This window comes from Drosophila mojavensis, unplaced genomic scaffold (genome assembly GCF_018153725.1).
Source record: "Drosophila mojavensis isolate 15081-1352.22 unplaced genomic scaffold, ASM1815372v1 contig_81, whole genome shotgun sequence".
NCBI classification, from domain to species: Eukaryota; Metazoa; Arthropoda; class Insecta; order Diptera; family Drosophilidae; genus Drosophila; species Drosophila mojavensis.
Genome location: NW_025318907.1, coordinates 7,014,791 through 7,037,779, shown reverse-complemented (window position 1 = coordinate 7,037,779; position 22,989 = coordinate 7,014,791). Strand labels below are relative to the sequence as shown.

The following is a 22,989-nucleotide window of genomic DNA, read 5'->3' as shown; positions in this document are numbered from 1 at the left end:
TGACTGTGGCTGCCATTTCGAATTGGTTATTACAGGGAATCGTCCATACACTTACACCCACACCCACACCCACACCCACAGACACACACACACAGACACTCGGACATGCACACGTCGCCCGTCTCTGTGTGAATGCAATGGGCAGACACGTGCTGCAGCTTTTCCGCATTTGTGTTGACTGTTTGCCTTTGCATTTGCACATATTGTTTGCCGGCTTGAAAAGCCGAAAATGAGAATTGAATCGCATCATTTTTTCAATGTAAGTCTTACTGATTCTCCGATGGTATTTGACATCCATGCAGAAGTGTTCATTTAGCCTAATCAGATTTTGCATAGAGAATTTTAAAAAGTGCTAGCAATCTGCTATGAGCATTGGCCTAAATGAATTAATTATTTGCATTGCAATGCATTAGTTTAAATTTCGCTTTAGTTTGTTTTTGATTATTGATTAACATTTTCATCAAATTGTATGATTAATGTAGAAAAAATGTTTAAAACCAACCATATAACAAATATCATCAGTGAATTGAATTTAGACAATCGAGCTTTCATTGTTTGAATTTTGCTGTAAATAATTGTTACATATTTGGACAAAAAATAAATTTCAATTTAATAATTTCTCTTTTGTTTATATACAAAGGTAAATCTTTTGTCTTAATTCCTTAAGTATATCTTGACAGCTAATGCGTAATACGTGTATGTATAAAAATTAATTTAAATATTTTAATGAAACATTATTCGTGTTTACTTTTAAAGATATATAATATATAAGGACAATCGTATTTAGCCATTAACAAAGTAAAACCAGATTCTTGTTAACTAAATCATGTTGGCATGTGTAAGTTTCATAAACATCTCTTTCTCAAGGCAATTCACTCATAGCAACACACGCTTGTTAACATTACCTGGAGACAAATATTAATCAAAACTCGAAATGCTAAATATAATTTATTTCTTACAATTGAATGCATTCGCTTGAGAGCCTTATGGCCGCAGTCGATAATCAATGGAACAGATGATGAATGACGAGGCCAGAATGTCTAGCCCTGTCTAGATATGATTCTACACAATACAGATTTTTGTGTTTAAAACAAATGTGTGCGGTTCAGCGAGCATGCAGCAAATCAATAACATCAACAATGTCGCCCCAAAATCTATTAATACTCGTAAATATATTCGTATATGTATGTGTATGTCTGTTTGTATGTATTTGATGTGTTCATGTAGATACAGATACAAATGTATCTACAGCCAGTAATTCATCTTCATCATTTTTGCATGCCATGCGTAAATCCGTTGCCGCGCCCACGAATATTTTAGCATAGCTCAAGTGATGACAGCTTACCAAAAAAAAAAAAAAAAAAAAAAAAAAAAAAAAATTCAAAATATATGAAAATCGTTAAAGCGAAATGAAAAGTAATAATCAGTAGCGCGAACCCCTGAAAAAATTGTATAGAATCAAGCAAGGCGAATAGCAAATAGGAGACTCTATGAAAACTGTGTGGGTGCGTGTGTGTGTAAGCTAAGCTGCTCTAATGCACTGTCAAGTGTTTCAACTACCAACTGTTCCCAAGTCTGGCCAAAGTGTTGCCATGAACCAAGCGAGCACTTTTCAACTTTTCGTTGCATACTTTTGTGGGCCACTTTAATTGCCCATTGACATTTAAATTTATGCGTGTGCGCTTATACATATACATATACATATATATATCTGTGTATGTGTGTGTACTGCCTGAAAAAGTGCCAACTAACTGGTCTGGTAGCTGTTCAGCGTTGCTCATAAGATTTTATGATTCTAATGCCGCTTGCCAATTTGAAAGTGGCGCAAGTTGATTATAAGCCATCAGAGCAAAGGAGCAACAGCAGAGAGTGTGGGTCACACGACTTTCGCATAAACTTTGTCAAGTCTAACCAATTATTTGGCCACACTTTTTGATGAGTTGCTTAGGCAACAGATTTCTGAAAGTTTCCCCATTATTACTATCATTATTTATAAATACATTTCCCATATTGCGTAATCTATTTTAGCTTTTGCTTTGATTTGCGCAGAGTGATATAAATATATTTATATCCTTGGTAAATTTAGTGTGAGACATTAGTAAAAAAAGAAAAAATTGCAAAAATTTAAGCAGACTAAACTAATAAAAATTTTATATTCTAATTAAATAATTTAAAAATGAAGCATAAAGAAAATAGTTGTAGAAGAAAAAATCGTTTGAAAATAAAAATATTGAAATTAAATATATTTAATAATACTACATTTATTTAAAAATATTATTGAAATTAAATATATTTAATAATACTAAATTTATATAAAAATATTATTGAAATTAAATATATTTAATAATACTAAATTTATATAAAAATATTATTGAAATTAAATATATTTAATAATACTACATTTATTTATTTATTTATTATTTTTGAATCAAATAAATATAAATAAAATTGAAAGACATATTCGTGTACATTATTTAACTTCATATATATTGCAATGTCGCATAGCAAAACTTATTTGTAGAGTATTCAAATTGCAGCTGTTGAAAGGTTTCTACTTAGGTAATTTTTTCAGCGTCTTTATTTTGGGCTGACAGCAGCAAATAAAATTAGCATTAGTAATTTGTATGCATGTGTGTACAAATTGAGTGTTGCCTGGCAGAAATTTCATTTTCATTTTCATTTAGATTTTTTTTATCTCTTTATTTTCATTGCTTTTTTCATGAAGTGCGAAAACTCATTTGGATCGCGCACGTTGACTAACCAAGTTATTTCTATGCATTTCAATTATTTGCAGTATTTTCTACTTATTTTTAAATTTTTTTTTTTTTTTTTTTTTTGGAGGCACAGTTCATTAAGCTGTTTAATTCAGGGGCGGGCGGGCTTCGTATGAAACACGCATACGCCATGTGCGCCGGCTGACAAAGGCATTGGTCTAAAAGCATTTCTGGCGCGCACATTTCTTAAATTGTTTTTTACCAAACACTTTATGCGGCTGTGGCATGCCCCAGAGAGCCGCCCACCGACTGGTGCAAGCGCTTTTGAGGCGTCTTATTTCTATGCGCACTCACACGATGTTTAGCTAACCCTTTACACATTCATTACGCCCGCGCTCTGAGGCGCTGGGCGTGTGCATATTTCGCGCTTATGTATAATCAGCGCTGTCTATGCGTATGCGTGTGATTGTGTGTGTGTGTGCTTCCTGTTTTTCCTTTCAATTCAGTGCGTGTGTATGTGGGTAGCAAAGTTGGCAAAGTTTTGAGCGCTTTAAGCAGAGTGCCATAAAATTTAAATCAGTTGAAAGTGCTGTCTACATGCTGGCAAACGGGGCCAGCGCTAATTGATTGATGTGAGCACAGCAATTTCAAGGCAATTTCAAAGTTCAACAATGGTTCAACAATGCCTCAACATGGCCCTACAGCCGACAACCGACAACCGACAGCCGAATGGAGACAGGAGACAGGAGACAGGCGACAGACGCAGACGTACAGGCCACACAAGATGGATGCAAAGGGCCAGCTGACAGCTGCAAAAGATAAACACAAGAGAATTCACTCCTCATCTCCTGCCTCCAGCTTCGTCGGTGCCTCCCTCTCTGACTCCACTTGCAATACCATCTCCATCAGCTTTAGCTCTTCAGCTGCAATCACTGCACTTTTTTGTATACCCTTGCAGTGGCTATTCTGAATTCACAAATCAATGTGATGTGCATTTTGGGAGCGGGTCAGAGATTGTACTTATTTCGATCTGTGTCAAACGGTTAGTTAAAAAAAGAAGGAAATGCATTGCAGTTGAGACTATTTAAGGTATATCTGTATATCTCCTCAGAGATTCGTAATAATGCATATCTAAGTATACGTCGATCTTCATTATGAAATGTGAGCTCAACTTTTATAATGGAGGCAACATTTCAGTTAATCAATTTATTCGTAAATTTTGTTTAAGAGTGATGCAAATAGTTCAAATTAATTTCAGATACATAAGTATTTCAATTAGAACATATACATAGTTAAACATTTAATTGATTATTTTCGAGTACATATTTGCAGAGTATTTAAATTTCGTTCATCGAATCCTTCTTCATTCTCCTCTATAGCTGCTTTTCTTTTTTTTTTTTTTTTTTTTTTTTTTTTTTTTTTTGTCATGTCAGCAACAGGAGCTGTAGATATAGCGGGGTCCTTAACTAGACGTTCCGCTCTCATAGAAAATGCAAAACAATTTTAAGGCTCTCTAACGATGTATGCGATACGTCGTTTGGCTATAGCCACAGCCACAGAGAGATAGATGGAAAGAGAGCGAATGAGAGGGTGAGAGAGAGAGGTAGGGAGAGTGAGTAGGAGACACTCGGCTCTGTGTGTCAGACAGTGTTCGAGACGCGGCAAAGATGTGGCGACGCAGTGAACTCATTAAAAGTTTGTTTAGCTAAGTTGCAACAAAACGCTGCAGCTGCGACAAATGTTAAGCGTTGCATGTGCAATGCCTAAATAATATGCAGGTGGCAGCAATGCATTCACGATTTCGCGTCGCCTTTAGATAGCGTTTAATTAATTTAATGAGCTACCTTCTGCCAAGCGCTACGTATGCCGTTCGCCATTTGCGATTTGCCGTTTGCCATTTGCCATTTGCTGTTGTCTGCCTCCTGCTAATGACTTGCGCTTCACGCAGCCATGCAGCCATGCAGCCAAGCAGCCAAACGTGCAACGTGCAGCTCGTTACCATAACAGCCAGCCAGGTGGCAACAAATTGCCAATGAAGCAAGCCAACGGGCTGGCGCTTAGTTAATTATTGGCGTTTGCGGTGACCAGCGCAAAGCGTATTAATTTATGACACGCATACGCCATGCTGTACTCACACACATAACCGTTATGATACCTGCCAACAGCAGCAGTAGCGGCATCAAATGGGGGATTTAACGGTGCTGCGGCTGAAAGCTGTTTCGGAGCGTTTTTTTTTTTTTTTGTACTTGGTCCTTGTTGTTGTTGTCGGTCGGCGCTCTTGAACCATAATTTGCAATGAAATGTTGCAGCTCAGGTTAATTAATAAAAGGTTATGTTGTTGCATCATGATTTTCGGAATTTCAGAAGCAAGCGCTATAAACATAAATATCAAAGCTGCGAAACTCAAAGCCAAATTGCTGATGGTTTGCTTTACGCAGAAGTTCAGTTACCTGGCGCATTGCGCGGTTTCTGAACCAGAAATTACACGACCACAAAACATCAGCTCACTTCATTCTGGGCGGCCGTTAATTAATTATTTAGAGGAATTTTAATTAACATTTTATATTCTTGTTCAATTTGAGATTTCTTATTGTTTGCTTTTCCACTGACAATATTTAAAATTGTATACGTTTTCTCAGCTTGTTGAGCTGATGTTCGTCTCTGTTCAAAATTCGCATCAATCAACATTATTTCAAATTTAATAAAATCCTATACGAAAGAGATAGCAAAAATACATATATTCAAAATTGAGTTAATTTCCGACTTTATACGCCTTAAGCTTGATTTCATTTTATAAATGTTTGTGCTTTAAATGACCAAACATTGACGAAATATCTATTTTATGGTATACACAATATATAAATATATATATTTTATATTATTTTCTTGGGCATCACATTTTGAAATAAATCGATCATTGCGTGAAATGTTTTATTTATATTTGAACTTATTTTAGTTTTATCTTTCCTCTGCACTCGCTTTTTACTTGAATATTGGATTTCGGTTTGAATATATATTTTCTCAACTTTTGTAGTGACCGAATTGGCGGCTGCTAATTAGGCTTGTGCGTTGGCATCGCATTCACTTATCTGCCGTCGCACATTTCCGCCGCCGCCCATAAAACGGAAAACCACTTGAAAAGAAGGCAACGCGGCCAAAAAGCACAGCAGCACAGCAGCAACAGCAAAAGCAACAACAAAAGCAAAAGCAACAGCAAGAAGGAAAGGAACAGCCACAGCCGCAGCCGCAGCCGCAGCCGCAGCCGCAGCCGCAGCCACAACAAAAAGAAATGAAAGCTGGCGAACAGGCAACAGACATGGGCAAGTTTTAGGCCAACGGACGTCGAGAATCAAAAGAAGAGGCAGACGAGTGTAGTATGTGTGTGTGTGTGTGTGGGTTGGTGCTGTGTGTGTTGTGGCTGCTTTAAAAGCGAAGGCAAACATTAGCGAACACATATTTGCACTCAAATTGAATTGAATTGAATTTTAGACATAATCTAATATCAACTGTGAACAACGAACTATTTGGCCAAAAATGGCGGCTAACGCGAACGGAAGTGCATGTGCGGCTGTGCTGAAATGGCCGACAATTTGGTCGAATTTGCTGCGTGGGGCAGCAAGATAAATCAATTAACGTGCCGCCGCACAGGGCACAAACAAAACAATTAATCAAGATACTGGTTTTTAGTTACATACGTACGCGGAAATGAGGTAATTGAAAAGCCATCGATTCAATGACAGCTTCGGGAGCAATATGTGTGTGCGTGAGTGTGTGTGAGTGGAGTGTGTGTGTGTGTGTGGGGTCAGCATCTGGCACATGTTCGCACGCGCAACTGACAACAATTTGTTAAAATTTAACGCTTTATTTACTGCTGACTGGCTGAATGCCTGAATGGCTGACTGGCTGACTGGCTGCGACTGCTGGAGCAGAGGGGGGCAGGGGCCAGAGCACGATTTCTTCCCAGTCTTCCCCACGGACTGCCTGGACACTGTGAAGTGTCCACGTTGAACGACAGTTTGACATCTCTAAATAAAGTTTGCAGTGTCTAGCTACGTGTGCCAACCAATACACACAACACACACACACACACACACACACGCACACACACATCTTGACAATCTAATGGTGTTGAGGTTATTTATACAATACGCTCACTGCATTCATTCAAATATTCAACAGACTGCAGCCAATGACACGACTGGCTGACTGGCACGAAGTGCTGGGACATCTTAAAGCGTTTGCCAGAGCTTAATTCAATTTAGGCGAGTGAGTGGCTGGGAGGAGACCAACATATCTAATATTCAAATTATATTTTATTGCTTTAGATGCAGTTGGAAAAACAGACAGGAAGAATATAAATTACACAAGGCTTTCAAATTGAAATATTACAACTTGCTTAGGCAGAGGCATTAAAAAGAATACGAATTTATATATGTAAATATGGAACCTAGATTTATAGACTCAGTTAATATTTGTTTATTGAATCTAGATTCAAATCCTCAATAAAACATGACAATAATGTTTTTTTTTGTTTGTTAACTTTTTAATTGTAAATTATATTTAAGTATAATTTAATATTATACTTATTAAATGTGCATGAAATTTAGATTCGTTGCACTTCAATGGAATATTTAATTGCGACTGTTTTTCAAAGACAATTTTACGGTTGCAGCTTAAAGGTGTTCAATTATAAAGCAAAGTGATAACATTTGTGCGTGCATTAAGCGTATTCCATAAAAGGAATTGATAGCACAATAAGCCAGCAGCACTCATTAAAAGTTGTACAACAAATTGCTCTCACTTGAAGTAAAATATAAGAGATTTAAGGAAAGAAGCGAGGTAACTGCAGCAAATGTTTATATTAAAGAGCAACTTTTATAGACCCGAGCAACTGGCGAGCCGTGACCGCAGAGAGGGGTCATAACTCAGCGGTAAAGCGCATTATATGAGCCACCCGATACACATTCAGTTACACTCAGCTACTCAGCTGCTCAGTTACTGAGTTACTCAGTTACTCGAGCACTCTGGCCATCAGCTACTCGGCATTGCATTTAATTTGAACAGCACTCGAAATTAATGGGCAGTGAGCGCCGGTTGTATGACGAGTTAACAGAGACAAATGTGAAAACAAACTGGAAGCACTCCAGCCCTTATTACATGTCCAATCCAATCCAGCGCAACTGGCCCAAAGGCAATTAAATAACGTGCGCGATTTGCAATAATTCGACAATAATTAACCAGCTTTTAGTGTAAACACAAACAGAGGCCATGCCCATCGGAATTCTGGTGCCCTGCAGCCCTTGGAGGCGGGCCCACGCTGCGTTTACGCAATGGCGTTAGCTGATTAGCAGCGCGGCGCGGCGCGGTGAGGCGCGACGCGGTCAATGTTGCAATTTATCAAAGCTGCCACAATTTTTTTCGCTTGTTGCAATCCACAATGTTACGTTTCGGGAGCACCTAAATTGCAACAAAGAAGGGGAAATGGAAATTCGCATTGCATATCGAATGCGCCGCTGAGCGGCGAAATGTTTGGGCCAAAGCGCTGAGCGTTGAGCGCAGAGCATCGGGAGCTGGCGAGTTGCAATAAATAAAACAAATGAGAGCAGCGCGCAGGTATTTACATAATTTCGATTATTTTTGCGAAGCTAGAGTACTGTCTAAGCTGACAGCAACAACAACAACAACAACAATATTGGCCACATTGGCAACATCAATGTTTGCAGTATGGAAATTGCAGTTTGTCAGTTTGGCATTTTGGCGCGAAAATGTGTGTGCATGAAAATTGAGTTTCCAATGCTTATGCATATACGCACACATCCATACACACATATAAATATATTTATTATGCTTGTCTGTGTTTGCATTTGCCAAATGCAATCTTAACAAGATTTCTGGTCGCTCTGCCTGCAATACATTAAATTGCAATTTTAATTTGCTTAGCACGCGCTAAGCTCGCTCTATCTCTCTCTACCTTTCTCTCTTTCTCTCTCTCTCTCTTTCTCTGTCTCTCTCTCTCTCTCTTTTGTCTTTTCAATTCTCTTCGAGCGCTCAGCTCTCTAGCTTAGTCTGCCAGTCGCTCCGGTTTGCTGCCTGTGCACCACATGGCGTATGCGTTATAGAGTCGTATAGGCATACACAAACAGACGGACAAACATATATGTATACAAACAGACATACATATGTACATATATGCATGCACTCACGCCTTGTCTGCAATTTTAATGTTGCTGCTGCTGCTGTTGGCTGTTATTGTATTTGTTATTCTTCTTCTTATTGTTGTTGTTGTTGTTGTTGTTATTGGCGGTGCGGCTGCTGTTGTTCCACCTGCAGCTGCGGCTCAGACAGTCGCCAGATACTTGAGCATTAAAAATTTAAATAAAATTGCAGAGAAACAGCGTGAAAAAAGGAAAATGGTATTGGCTTCTGTTTCATATATGCATCCATATACATATACGTAGACATATGTATACATACATATATGCTATATGAAAATGGATATTGGATAGCTGTACTGGGCTCTGCTCTGTTCTGCAGTACGTGTTTGGATTCTACTCAAAGTACTGTTACAAACAACAGTTCAATTGCTTACAACGATAAACATTTGTATATGCTTAAGAGCATTTGGCTTTAAAGCCATTGCCTTCGATATTACGTATACGCAGTGATTACATTTTATTGTTCATGTGTTTCTAGCAAAATATGTTTGCCAGTTACTGATTTGCCAATGGCCTTTAATAAACTAGTATATATAAAAATAATTCACTAAATATTTTTAAGACGAACTCCAAAACACTATTTCCACAATTTTTATGACATTAATGTACTAATATATTTAATAAATTCTTAAACAAATTCCTTCTTAATTATTTAAGTATTTTGTGTGTATATAAAATATATTATTATTATTTTTTACGAATAAATAATTGGTATATATAATTAATATAAATTAAAATAATTTCATGATTTTCATTATCAATTTCAAGTTCAAATTTATATATTCTATTGTTTCTAAATGGTTATAAAGCATGCTTCATACAAGTTGTGCATTTACAAAGATTTTTATTCACTGCTAAAATTAACAGAAAATAAAAAAAATATCCGCGTACCTCCATTGTCAATCGCGGAGAGAGAAACGTGGGAGGATTCATGAAACTTGGTTTCTGGCCAATTTTTCGGCGCACTGCGACACACAGACATAAGCACGTTCATTCAGTTTTTAAATAACCAATCTGTATGTATTTAGCCAAACAAGAGAAAACGAAAAAGCAGGAAGAAAATATCCAATTGGTCGTTGCATAAATTTATCTAATTAATTGACATTTCGACAAATTGCACTAAATACATATCTATATGGATAATATTGTGCAACTATTGCAAATTTGTTGATCATTAGCGTAAAATGTGCAAGCCCCAAATGCGATGGAAAAGAACGCGGCATGAGACAGTCGCAAGGAATTCGCAACGTCAAATGAAGTGAATATCAACGAACGACCTTCAACATGAAATGCGACGTAAAATAAATTTATCTCAATTATATATGTATATAAAAATACATGCATGTGTGTTGTCGGCACAAGTATGTGTGTGTGTGTGAGTGTATATGTAGATGTATATGTGCTACTGCTTTTCAGTTTGCGCTCATCTGCGCTGCTAGCTGGGAATAACTCAGAGACAAGTTGTGTATATATTTATTTATATATACATATTATAAATACATATATATGTATATGTGTGTGTGACTGTGTGTTTGTTTGTTTTACATTCACCTTGGCAGCACACAAAAATTAATAGAAAAATATAAATGATTTTCACATTTGTGCGGCAAACGCGTAAAAAATATGAAATATCTATCGCCCTACAGTAAATGCTCGTTACATGAGAAATAGACTGGTTTCATCTGTTAACTTTTAATTAAAGCTAAACAGGATTTAATTAACACAAATACGAGTGGAAGCGTGTGTGAGAATAGTTCAAAAATGATGAAGAAGCTGCAGAAAATGGAGAATGATTGAGATTCGGTATGACGTGACCTCAAATGTGGTGTGAAGTCAAATTGTTCAAGCATGAATGATGACGAGCTTGTTAGATGAGGTTGCATATGCGGTGCAAGGAATGTGGCATGGGACCCTGACAAATGGAGAACGAATTCAATTTGCATAAATACTGTGAGAATTTTAGTTGAAGTGAGTAAATTGCAGTGGAAATACACACAGCAATGAAATATACGCTTAAATAATACTGAAAATATATTTGATTTCTCCCGTTTTATAAGCAATATAATGCTTGAGTTCGCCATCTACAATAGATAGACTTTACTGTGTCCCGAATATCTCTTAGCTAAATATACGAATATTTGTGCGCAATACATGACGCCAACACACGAGGCGTTCGTTGGCCAGTGTTTTTATGCATTTTTTGTCGGCTGCTGTCTGCGTGTTTTTAAATGTTTAAACAAAAAACAGTGTGTACGAAAATATTGTGTATACTATAGCATCTAGCTCGGTGGCAATTTGTTTGAGTTGGCGCTGATATAGCAATTTAATACATAAATTGTGTATTTAGTAGACTAAACCAGCGATTCATAAAGTAAATATCAAGTACTGGCAGAGTTTTTAAATCATTTATAAAATTTGATTTATTTAAAGTATTTTATTTTTTATTCCATTTTTAATGAATTTCTCTGCGTGGTTTGGCAATTTCCGCTCAAATATATACATACATTCATTTCCATTTCCGCTTCGTTATTCATTTTTTAGCGGAGCTAATTTAAGGAGGCTTGGAAGAGCTTGCCGAGATTATTTGACTAACGGACAGTGTCCCAAATCGGAAATTGAGAAATCAGCTTTCGCACCATTAGCACATAATTCAGCTGTGACAACAGCCTACACGCACTCTGTCCCACACACACACACACACACACACACACACACAAAGGCGACAAATAAAAACTTTGCAATTTGCCAACACACACGCGCACACACCTACATACTCAGAAAAGGGTTCAGGTTCTTCATACCTGTAGCAGAAGCATTTCCGTTTGTTGTTATTTGCCAATTTGAGAAAACAGCCTGGGAAATCGAGCCGCCGCAGTGCAAAACCTTTCTTTTTTTTGCCTGTGCCTGGCTTGTGGGCGTGACGCAGGCGTTGTGAGGTTGCCCAACAGTAAATCACGACACCCGTGTGCGGTCACACCCCTTCCCAGCGACAACAAAAAATATAAAAAATAAAAATAACACAAAAGCCAACGCAAACACACATACCGCAGTCAAAATACCCTCTGCTAGCTGATGATTAAGGAGTATCAAATAATATAAGCTGAAATGTGATTTTGGTTGAGCGATATGACTATGATATATTATCATCATTAGAATCTTAAGGGAAATATGTACCTAAATCTAAAAGTTTGAAATATCTATCAAATATATTTAATAATTGTTATTAAAATGATTTAATTATAGCACAATATTTTCTAGTTGTTGCTTCGGCATCAACAGCATCGACTCTCTAGATTACAGCAAAAATATAATATTGCATGATTTGTAGGGTATTTCTAGTCGTTAGTTAGTGCCTACAATGCTCATACTCGTCTGATTTTAACCCGTTGGCCCTTTCATTTTTCAAATTGCTTCGCGCTTACCATTTTTCAAGCTACTCGCTTTTGCCTTTATTCAGCCTGACTTTTGTCTCACAATCTGTCTCTCCCCCTACTTGCTCCTCTTTCTCTCTCGCCATCTCTCTCTTCTCCCTCTTTCCCGTCTCTTCCGTTTTCTGTTGTGCCGCTCATCCAACTACTTGACACTTCCGTTTCCGTTTGAGTCATCCTGACATTGTCTTCGGTTTCTAAGCCAGTGTGAAATTTCAAAGCTGTAGTTACACTTGCGCATACCGAGGACCCCCTTTCCCCCTTTCAATTCACGTTTGACGTTTATCCTTCAGCGCCTTTTCGTTGCCAGCGCCCAAACTTTAATATGAATGCCAAAAAATGAGCGAAAAAAGCAAAGTGAATACCATTTGCTTTCAGTGTTTTATGCGTGAAATTTATTGTTTCTGACAATGAAAATGGCGGCGCAAACGTTTCCTGATCAGAGCCCTTCTTATCTATGGACCCTTTTCCTCTGCTCGTTTTTTGTTGTCTGCCGGCTCCATTGTCGTTTTTTATTGAAATTCATGTATTTTTAAAAGCCTTGGCCATTTGATAGCTGAGCCGCATTGGCTGTAAATCGTTTAAGCATTTGTTCTGTATTTTGTCTTCTGTTTTGTTTTTGCTCGAATTATTTTCGTTTGATTTTTACAGATATTTCGATGTTGTTTGCTTTCGGCTTTTGACGTTTATCTGAGCATAAAAGTTAATGTTTTGCATCATGGCGCACAAATGTTTATTGCATCGTAGACCTATATTAAAGCGTAGTTAGGAGGCGATATCTAAATTGCCAATGGGCCCGAAATGGAACAGCTGCTAATCTATAGATTTGCCTTGATTTGATTTGTCTGTGTGCCGTTTGTTGCCTTGTTAGCTTCATATCAAGGGTTGCAATGAATGGATAGAAGTTTTCGTTATTCTTTTTAGCTGTCCGCAAAGAAAAAAAGACAAAATGTAGAAAAGATATTTTCTTTTCAGTAATGTAGTTTCACTCTATAAGAATTTTGTTTGATTAAGAACTTAAATATTTCTTATCTTTTTTTATGGAATGTCGATTTAATTTGTGACCTTGCCGACTAAGCGGAAACCCCCCAACGAATATGAAGGAAAAGAGAAAGCACAGCTATTGTTTATTATTTTTTCAAGTTAAATAAGCTCGTAAGTTGCACTCGATATAATTATGTTAACTCAAATCCGATATGATTTAGTCTGGGCAAAAAGAAAGTAAAATTGTTACCAACTTTTTGGAAGACCCCGAGAAACAGCCGATTTCGACATATGCATTATGAACTAATGGCAAATTATGAATTGGCTCACCCTAATCAAAATATCAATAATTTGAGGCCTTAACTATTATGCCTGAAATCAGTGAATCAGTCTACTAAAATCTTTAAAATCATATGGAATACTATTAATATTTATGTAATTGTACATAAATAGAAAAAAGTTATTATTAACTTTACGTACTTTGCCGATTGACCTTGATCTTCGCTTATCAGAGACAACAATCAGTCAGAGGCTTTAAATAGAATACGCATAATGCTGGGACAGCCCAGCAAGTTGAACAGATAAAATCCATACGCCGTAGATTCCATAAATTATTGTCCGCTATAAACTATTCGAGAAGTGTTGTAAAAGCTTTTTAATGCCCAATTTACAGCTGTTATCAGATATGCCGGCATATCAGCAGATAGGTGCACATGGGTACATCTACTTATATACATACATACATGTATATGCATCATATATATAGTTAGATATTTTTAAGGTGAAACGCCAGACCTTATCTTATCATTTATCACTTGTCACTGATACACTGATATACGTATGCGCAGCGTTCTTGTTTTAATATCTCACTTCAACTATGCTACATATATGTATGTACGTGAATTATTCCTTCAATTAGTTGGTAACTAACGTATTTAGTTAAGTGACTTACCGCCTTCCGGCTCTGAGTCATCTATGTAGATCATTTTTCTCTGGCTGCGTCCCTTGGCGCTGGGTTCACGTAGACGAGTGCCCGTCTTGGTGGCTTGTACTTTACAATAAATATGTAGGTGTATGTAGGTATAGATATATTCAATATATATTTCTATATATTTATGAGCGTTTTTTGTTTGCACACACTTCGAAGCTTTTTGCTGGTATCTATAATATTTCGTACAAATTTCTTTTTATAACACAAAACATTTCGTTTTTGCGTTGTGGCAAAAATAAATGATTTTTTCTTTTGACAGAACTTCACTTCACAGCGAGAGATTTTGTTGTTTTGATGTTATTTACGTTGTTATTTGTTGTTCTCGTTTATTTGTGGCTCTGCTACGCACTTAGACGAAATGACACAGGATTATTTGGGATACTTTATATTTTTGCCTGACTTGTTGATCGATACACGTTGCGTATGCGTAATATTAGCAAAATAATTGTAGCTAACTTCCTGGGTTATTTCTTTGAACTGGTTCGGGTTGTGGCTGTGGCTGTGGCTGGGGCTGAGGCTGCCTTTTGATTGCGTGCTATTGTGTCATCGTCATCGCGAACGAGCGTTTAGCATCAAACTGTTTTTGGCCTGCGCCACATTATTTGATTTGGGGCTTCGCGTTGCCAATAATTTTTGTTCTTTTGTTGCTTTTCGCTTTTCGCTTTTGCTTTTGCTTTTGGCTTTTTGCTTTTGGTTATTGCCTATGTGTGTTGCGCTCTTGGGCTCTCAATTATAAATGTGTTTTGCCTGATAGCTGGCAGCCTGGCAGGCAGCAGGGGCAGGCAATGCGAAGGGGCCGGCACGACTTGTCGCCGATCGACTCGACTCTGACTCGAGTCTCCGAGTCTCTCAGGCTAGCCCAGTGCCAGTGCCAGTGCCAGTGCCAGCGCCAGCACTCGCGAGCGTTTTTCTATTTATAAATAAATCACATATAAAAAAAAAATTGAAAAGGGAAAGATACAAATACACTAGTTGCTGCTGCTCTGTAGTTCTATCTGTATCTTTATCTGTATCTTTGCCTGTTTAGTTATAAAAATAAATTGCAAAACAATTTGTTTGCTGCTCGGTCTCTTTCTCTCTCTCTCTCTCTCCCTCTCTCTCTCTCTCTCTTTTTGCGGCTTTTATGTGGTAAGCGAATGGAAATGATTTTCCCTACTGCCGCTTAGCACATTTTTGTAGTATGTAAACTTTTTTATATATCGTTTTTTTCTTTGCCAAGTTTTTGCCCACCTAGTTGCCGTCTAGTTATGTGCTTATATATACATCTCTATATATTTTCATGAATATTGCCGGGTATTTGCTTCCTATTGTCCCGCCCAGTCGCCTCTAATCTCTCTGCTGCCAGTTCGTTTTTTTCCGACTCGCAACTTGTTGCCATCGTCAGCTGCATTTTCGCTGTGGGCACGTTTTTTCTCCCTTTATTCTTTCGGGAAGTAGCTTTTATTATATCTTTGACCTTCGTTAAAATTTGGCTTATCAACTATAAATATTGCTATAGGTTGTCAATACGAAACTAAATCTATTTTGATTTTTCGATTGTTTTTGTTGTTATTTTACGTTCTTGTGAAATGAAATGCATTAATAAAATTGGTAAAAGTTTTTTTTTTTCATTTTTATCAAAACCAAAGAAGATGATAATTATCTATCAAAGATAGTTAAATCTGTTATTTAGTGTACTTTTCTTAGTTTCAATGTCCATCATGATAACTTTGAACTAGATTACAATCATGACTAGAGAAACACTCTATCTCAATGTGAATTTGGATCTAGTCAGAGCAGTCTAGCAGTAGGACTGTAATAAGAAGCTACGAGACTCAACTACCGAATTCCGCACATTCCTGAATCCGCTGAGGTCTCTTTCTCTTTGTATTTGTAGATCAAGTGTGAATTATAAATATTTGAAAAGTTCTCGAGACATCAGCAGGCACATTATATGGGCCGCATTAAATTAAATTACGCTTTTCTATATTTATATGGGTTAACATCATGGCCGATAAGAGCAAGCTCACACACCCCCCACACAATTCCTGTGGGCTTGACTATCTTATCAGACGGAAGAATGCTTAATTGCCGGACGAGCGGCCAATAAATGCGTCATCCTAGTAATGCAGATAAAGAAAGCTAAGAAACATGCAGAGAGAGAAAGAGAGAGAGAGAGAGAGAGAGAGAAAAGATTGAGAGACAGGTGGAGTAAGCATTCGTAACTACAGATGGACTGCATTCTGGCTCTAATTGGGTCGCTTTGTTGCAGGCGTCCAACTTAAATTGCTTTAAAACGTAAACAACAATACGAACTAAGCCGACAGAGCATAACATAGTCCACCGCTCGCCCGAAGCCCGGCCAATGCAAAGAGAGGAAGAGAGAGTAGAAAAAAACACGTTGCGTATACGCCATGTGGTCGGACTTCAGCCCAGAGTGGACAGCAAAAGCAAATAAACACAACGCTGTCTGCCGACGTGTTTCGACGCGTTTGCGGCTGTGAACAGGAGTCGACTGGAGGGCACTGCTTTAAAGCCACGGCAGGAAGCGAGCAGAGCTGAGGTGAGCCGGAGAGGAGTGGTCGCAGAGGGGTTGGCGTGGCACTAAGCCACGTTTTGATTTGCAAAAGGTCCGGCGAATGCAAGAGGCTTTGATGCACTCTCTAAAGTGACTTGGTCCAAGGCAAACGTTTTAGTCCAGCTCGAGCTTTGTTTTAAATAATGCAAATCCCTTAAATGCGCTAAACGGAGCGAACTTCAGCTCGGTCTCCGCATAGAATGTTCCTTTTTTTTTTTTTTTTTTTTTTGTGGCTGTCTTTCACTTAAAAATCGAATCGAAAATCGAGCACACGGCACGTTTTTGTTTTCCTGTTTCGCAGTATTTGTTGTTGCTGTATTTTGCTTCCGGCCGTTTAGCTAGGCGTTGTCCAAATGCTTTTCGTGATCAGAAAAACAACTTTTTGTTTGTTATTTAGTGTGCACGAAATCATTTAGCGAGTGCAAGCGCCTTGCATTCACAATTGTTTTGCTTGTTATTTACTTTTATACTTTTCTGTTGCTATTATTATTTTCTCCTCTTCTCGTCTCTTTTTTTTGTCGCTGTGTATTTTATTTGTTTTCTAAAAATGTTTACATATCAATGCTGCACAGTTTTTTGCACATATTTTGATAGCATTTTTACACGGATTTTCGTTGTCGCTGCACTCCGCACGGCTGCTCATTGCACGCTGAACTGCTCGGAAAATATTTAGTTTTTCACAATTTCAATCAGGCTTTCGGGAGAACTTTTTTCGTATGTGTATTTCGGGCTGCCAACGCCTCGTGGCGCTATTTTCGTATTGTTCGTGCACATTTTTCGAAACAATTTTCGTTTCTGTTGTCCGTGCGTTTTTTGTATTTTGATGACCTGTAGGAGGAAATATAGAGGCTCGATTGAAATACGATTTATCTATACACATTTTGAAATTCAAATGTGAAGCATATACTAGCGCAAAGTAATCTACGAATGTACAATGTGTACATACAGCTCATAGTCTATATATCCGTTATCTACGGACATCACTTTAATATTAAATTACCATCACTGGGTATTAATTCGTCGTTCATTTGCTACAAATACGTTTCTCACTTGTTTTGTAATTTTGATGCGGCTCTGCGGAGTGGGGAAGGGAGAGAGCAGAGTGCAGACTGCGTGCTGTTGGCGCAACATAAAGCCAATGTGTTTACCGCGCCAAACTTCTTTGGAGCTAATTATAAACCGAATCTGTGGGCATTGCATGCAACACAGCAATGGACCATTAGCCCCAATTCTATGTGGGCGTGCGCTCCAGACGCCTTCCAGCATGTTGCTATACGTGCGACGTAGCAGGAAGCTCAATGTGTGCCACTGAGTTTTTTCGCTCTAGAATTTTTAAACAAGTTTTTCGGCTCTACAGGCTGTCGATATTTCCATTATATTTATTTGCAAGTTAATAAAACATAATTCAAAACACATTTGCAGTATATATAAATTTGATTGCCCATTAATAAAGGTCTAGCATATTTTATATGCGTCTAACATTTTATAGACATCGGATTCTTCAGATGCCAGCGCGGTCCTGTGGCGCAATGGATAACGCGTCTGACTACGGATCAGAAGATTCCAGGTTCGACTCCTGGCAGGATCGATTTTTTTATATTTTTTTTTATTTTTATTCAACTTATTTTTGAGCTATGAAGTAAAGCTTAGATTCTTAAAATAACAATTAGGAATTTAATAAAAAAAAATCAATTTAAATTTCTTAAAGTCACCTATTAAATCATTATGCAATTAGTATTTTCGGTTTTCTGTTATCTACACATCAAACTGTATGCTCAGCAAACTTTTGAAGTACTCTAATTTTCCAATCAGCAAAAAGTAATACTGCGCCCAACGTGGGGCTCGAACCCACGACCCTGAGATTAAGAGTCTCATGCTCTACCGACTGAGCTAGCCGGGCTGATTGGCCGCAACCCGCTAAAAATATTATACTATATAAATAGGTGAGTCCACGATGATTTAATAATATCTTGAGTTGTATAACTTACCTATTTAATTATTGTAATTATTTTGTTTTCCTTAGTTTCTATATCTGTATCAGTCTCTTCTGCAATTATCTCTCGCTGGCCTTGAAATACTCACACACACCCACACGCACAGATAGACACAATATTAGTGAGACTCTTTCTCTAACCACATGGCGTCTTCCATGTTGGCCATCTACTCTAATTCATTCTGTTCGCCTTTCATCTCAGCGTGTGCTTTTCGGGCTGTTGTCTTAGCCGCAATTATTTTTTCTGGGTCATTAATGGGAAATATGCAAAGTATGCAGACAAATGGCAATATAAATTATTTAATTTCCACAAACATATTTTCGCCTGAATTTTATGCTATATGGAAATGTACACACACACACACAGAGAAACACACATACATCTTATATAAATATTTCATTCGTTGCTCTCTAAGGTCGTCGCCGAGTCGTTGACTGCAGCTGTGCTCGACTTTTGTTGTTGGTCTGGTTGGCGCCGCATTTTACGACAGTTCACGCACATAATAGCTTTGTATATAAAAAAAATATATATGTATTTATATAGATCTATATATATATATATATATGTGTCAGTGATGTCGCTGGCTGCTGCTTTATTATTAAAATTAGTGGCATTTGGCCTTTTGCAGCGCGTTGACAGCCAGAAATCAATGTTAACGTGGCCCGAAGCGCTACAAATTTATGAGTCTCGTCGGCCTTGTCGCTTGAACTTGTGTCAAAGTGGCACAATGACAAAGATGCGCAATCACAGTGGCCAGTAAATGCAACAGCAGGCTATAGCCACGGGCAGCAACAGTCTGTCCCAAAGTGACCCTCAAGGAGATTTCAATTGACACCCTGTAGAGCAGCACAGCATGAACGGGATATTAAGAATGGTGTGGTTAAGAAAATAAGCTAAGAATATGGCTATATGTGATATGGACTAAGAGCTAATGCTCTGTCTTTTAAGCAAAATTTCGTTTTAGATAGTTGGCGGAAGGTTAGTTATGATGGTGTGATTGGCTTTCTTGTCACACTTCGATAAATAAGTGTTCGGTCATTATCTTTACATTACATATTGAAAAATTGTAAAGAAAGCTTCAATTTTTTTTTTTGTATTTATTATAACTACGTTTATAGGGAGGCTAAACCTTTTTATGCAGTATGAGAATTTTAATCGAGGGTGCCTTACATTCGTCTATTTGCTTTGCCGTTTAAGCCTCGTTAAAGGTCTGGTTGCGAGTGGGCCTTGCGAGCAGGCTGTATCTCTGTATCTGCTTGCATGCTTTAATAACTTTACGATTTTGATTTAATTAGCATTTCATATATGTGTGTCAAATTTTTAATATACGCAAGAATAGATGGAGCGGTATTTTGTATTGAAATATTTGCGCAATTCGTGCAATTTTAAGTTTTGTTTTGTATTTTTCCAAATGGGAAATATAACACATTAATATGGTAGGAATAGCAAAATCCAAATATACTTACTCGAATTTATTTATTTAAACATTTTCCGTTATAAGTGCTTGATGGACAAGTTGGTTTCCATCATGCCACTTTAGTATTTATTGCCAGCTTCATTCGCTGCTGTTGCTGTTGATGTGGACGTGGATGTAGATGTTGTTGTTAATGTGGATTCGATGTGTTTTTTTTTTTTTTACGTGGCCTACTTCCGGCGGCTCTTGTTTACGTCTAATTGGGCTGGGTACGTAAACAAATGTTCAGGTAAGTATTTATAGGTGCTTTGGGTGTATTGAGTTGGGTTGGTGCTGTGGCTGCGTCAACGGCTAAAGAATTTCGCTTGATTTGCGCTGCAGATAAATAAATTTAATTGACATTTATGCCAGGCAGCTGACTGCTCGTTTATCATACAGAAGATACGAGAGAGCAAACATACATTTTAATAAAATGTATATAAAATTCAAATTATTGCCAGACGGACGGACGGACAGACAGATGGACGGCCGGACTTACGGATTTACGGACTGGTTTATGTATTTTGTGGTTCTTTCGCATTTCTGATCTGAGCCGAAGAACTTTTGTGGTTAACCGCAAAAACAATTTAATTTGATTGCCTTTTAAGTCCTTGGAGTATTATTCGGCTGTGGGGGAGCGCCATCCGCACGCCTGCCCTAATCCTTTTCGCAAAAGTTTCGTGTCTTGGCACGTATTTCCGGCACGCCCACACCTGAGAACTCAGTTGCCGCTACTGCTGCTGCTGCTGCTGCTGCTACTGCTGCTGCTGCCATGAATTGCAGAAAATTTATTTTACCACAAGGACTAGCTGCTGTTGCTGTTGCTGTTGTGGATGCTGTGTGGCCAACACGGATTTATGCCGAAAACAAACAAGTTTGCTTGTGTATTTCGATAAAACTTAAAGTCAGGCAATTCATTTATTGATAAATTTAAACATTCCTTTCAACCGAAAGGTCACTGCGATGAATCGGCATGCCAGAGTGTTTCACACACGCGCACATCTTCTGTGCACAAAGGCGAACAAAATAAATATTTATGAATTGCGCAAATGCCAACGCAAATGGCCAGTCCAAAGTTGATGACGTTACCCCTACACACCCACACACAAAACGCACCTAAACACACACACACGTGCACACATGCACATATGCACGCATACACGCACAGTGACAGATAGCGAGAGCGAGCGAAAGAGCAAATAAATTTAACCGCTGCGCTCAAAAGTATGCAATGCCAAAATGTGCTGCATCAAGAGATCCACGGCTTGGAAAATGTGTTGCATACTTTTAGCTGCAAATTGAAATTACTTTTCAAATGCAATCGCATCTACGAAAGCTGCTCAACGGCTGCAGCTTAATCAATTTGGTCCTTTTCAAAAGCTGTAAAATAAATAGATATAGTCAAATGCAGTAAAATCGTTTACATACATTTAAATTAAATATTTATCGTAAATTTACAAGCCAGGCGGAGTCAGAGAGAAAGAGAGGGCAAGCGAGAGAGTTAAAAATCTAAATGAAATTTGCAAAACACAAAATAAATTGCCTATGTGCTATCACTCACTTCGGCAAACTCTCTTAGCTAACCCAATTTAATTAAGTTTATTAAGAATGATTTAAGAGCTTGTTTGTAATTGAACGAATAAGCTGCAGTGATTGAAGTTTAAAATGTATGCCGTATTTTCGTGCGAAACGAAACGACTGCAGGCAACAAGATATAATTGAATTTCGTTCAGATGAACGAATATTAAGAAATAAAAAAAGTCTCAATAGCAGGGAAAATAATTCCGGTTGAAAGGTTCCTTGAGAATGTGACCGTTGCACCCTGTGGAGCTCCGTGTCCACAATTAAGCGCGTGCTTGCGCAATGTAATGCAGAGCAAACCAGAAAAAATATATGTAAATATATACATATATATTAAAAAACTGTATAAAATAAAATTGATGGCAAATGTTGCGCAGCAGCCATAAATTGAAAGCCAGACAAACAAAAGCTGAAGCGGCAAGGGAGCTCAGATGCCCTGCACAGGTGCCGGCAAAATCTCATCAAAAACGCAAAACCAAGAAAAATATTGAATGCAATTTTATTTGCCGCACGCATATGCAGCAGCATGTGGAGCACAGCTCAGCAGCAAGCTGCAACCGTATAGCGCTTCTTTTCGAGCTACTGCCTCATGGCAACTGAGACTGAAAGAAATATATCATATTGTTGCGCGTGTGTGTGTGTGCAGAACTATGCTACTTAGCGTCTGTTTGCATAGGTGAGCGACTGCTTATAAGTTGGCTGTCTTACATACGCACACGCTCGCCCAAAAAGAAATCGTATTTCCTGCTGCACACAATGCAGCTGAGCGTAAGGTGCAACCGCTCGCCGCACATTGTCATTGCAATGCGCTTGCCACTGCCACGCCCACCGCTCCTCTGACTGCTGTTGTTGTCAATTCAGAGCGTGCTGATGTTCGCAGTTCTCTGCAAAAAGACTCACGCAGCCATGGGTCTACCAGCTAACAACATGTCCCTAGCCAACCCAGCCACCCGATCACCCGACCACCTGGCTACCAGAGCCACCTGGTGGCTCCACCTGTCTACTCGTGTGTGCCTCTAAATGAGTTTACGTGCTGTTATGTGTGCGTTGCCACCCGTTGCCACACGTTGCA

At 38.2% G+C, this 22,989-nt stretch overlaps 1 protein-coding gene, 1 long non-coding RNA gene and 2 other non-coding genes across 7 annotated transcripts in view; 1 reads left to right on the top strand and 3 right to left on the bottom strand.

The window, feature by feature from the left end:
* Positions 1 to 15,214, bottom strand: part of LOC6580940 (serine/threonine-protein kinase dst1) — a 30,966-nt gene extending 15,752 nt beyond the window's left edge. Inside the window, exon 1 of the mRNA XM_002006699.4 lies at positions 14,294 to 15,214. Within this exon, the coding sequence (XP_002006735.2) occupies positions 14,294 to 14,327 (34 nt within the window). The 5' untranslated portion in view covers positions 14,328 to 15,214. The remainder of the gene's footprint in view (positions 1 to 14,293) is intronic.
* A 3,190-nt stretch (positions 15,215 to 18,404) lies between these two features.
* Positions 18,405 to 18,477, top strand: Trnar-acg. The gene has a single exon. It is a non-coding gene; the product is annotated as a tRNA-Arg (tRNA).
* A 114-nt stretch (positions 18,478 to 18,591) lies between these two features.
* On the bottom strand, positions 18,592 to 21,286 carry LOC116804070. 4 transcript variants are annotated; one of them, XR_006357973.1, is made up of 4 exons: positions 20,836 to 21,286; positions 20,350 to 20,672; positions 18,878 to 19,719; positions 18,592 to 18,820 (listed from the first exon to the last, which is right to left on the bottom strand). It is a non-coding gene; the product is annotated as an uncharacterized LOC116804070 (long non-coding RNA). The 4 variants fall into 4 exon arrangements; XR_006357971.1 differs by having other exon boundaries at positions 20,350 to 21,286; XR_006357972.1 differs by having other exon boundaries at positions 18,592 to 18,806; positions 20,350 to 21,286.
* On the bottom strand, positions 18,717 to 18,789 carry Trnak-cuu. The gene has a single exon. It is a non-coding gene; the product is annotated as a tRNA-Lys (tRNA).
* Positions 21,287 to 22,989: the final 1,703 nt, after the last annotated feature.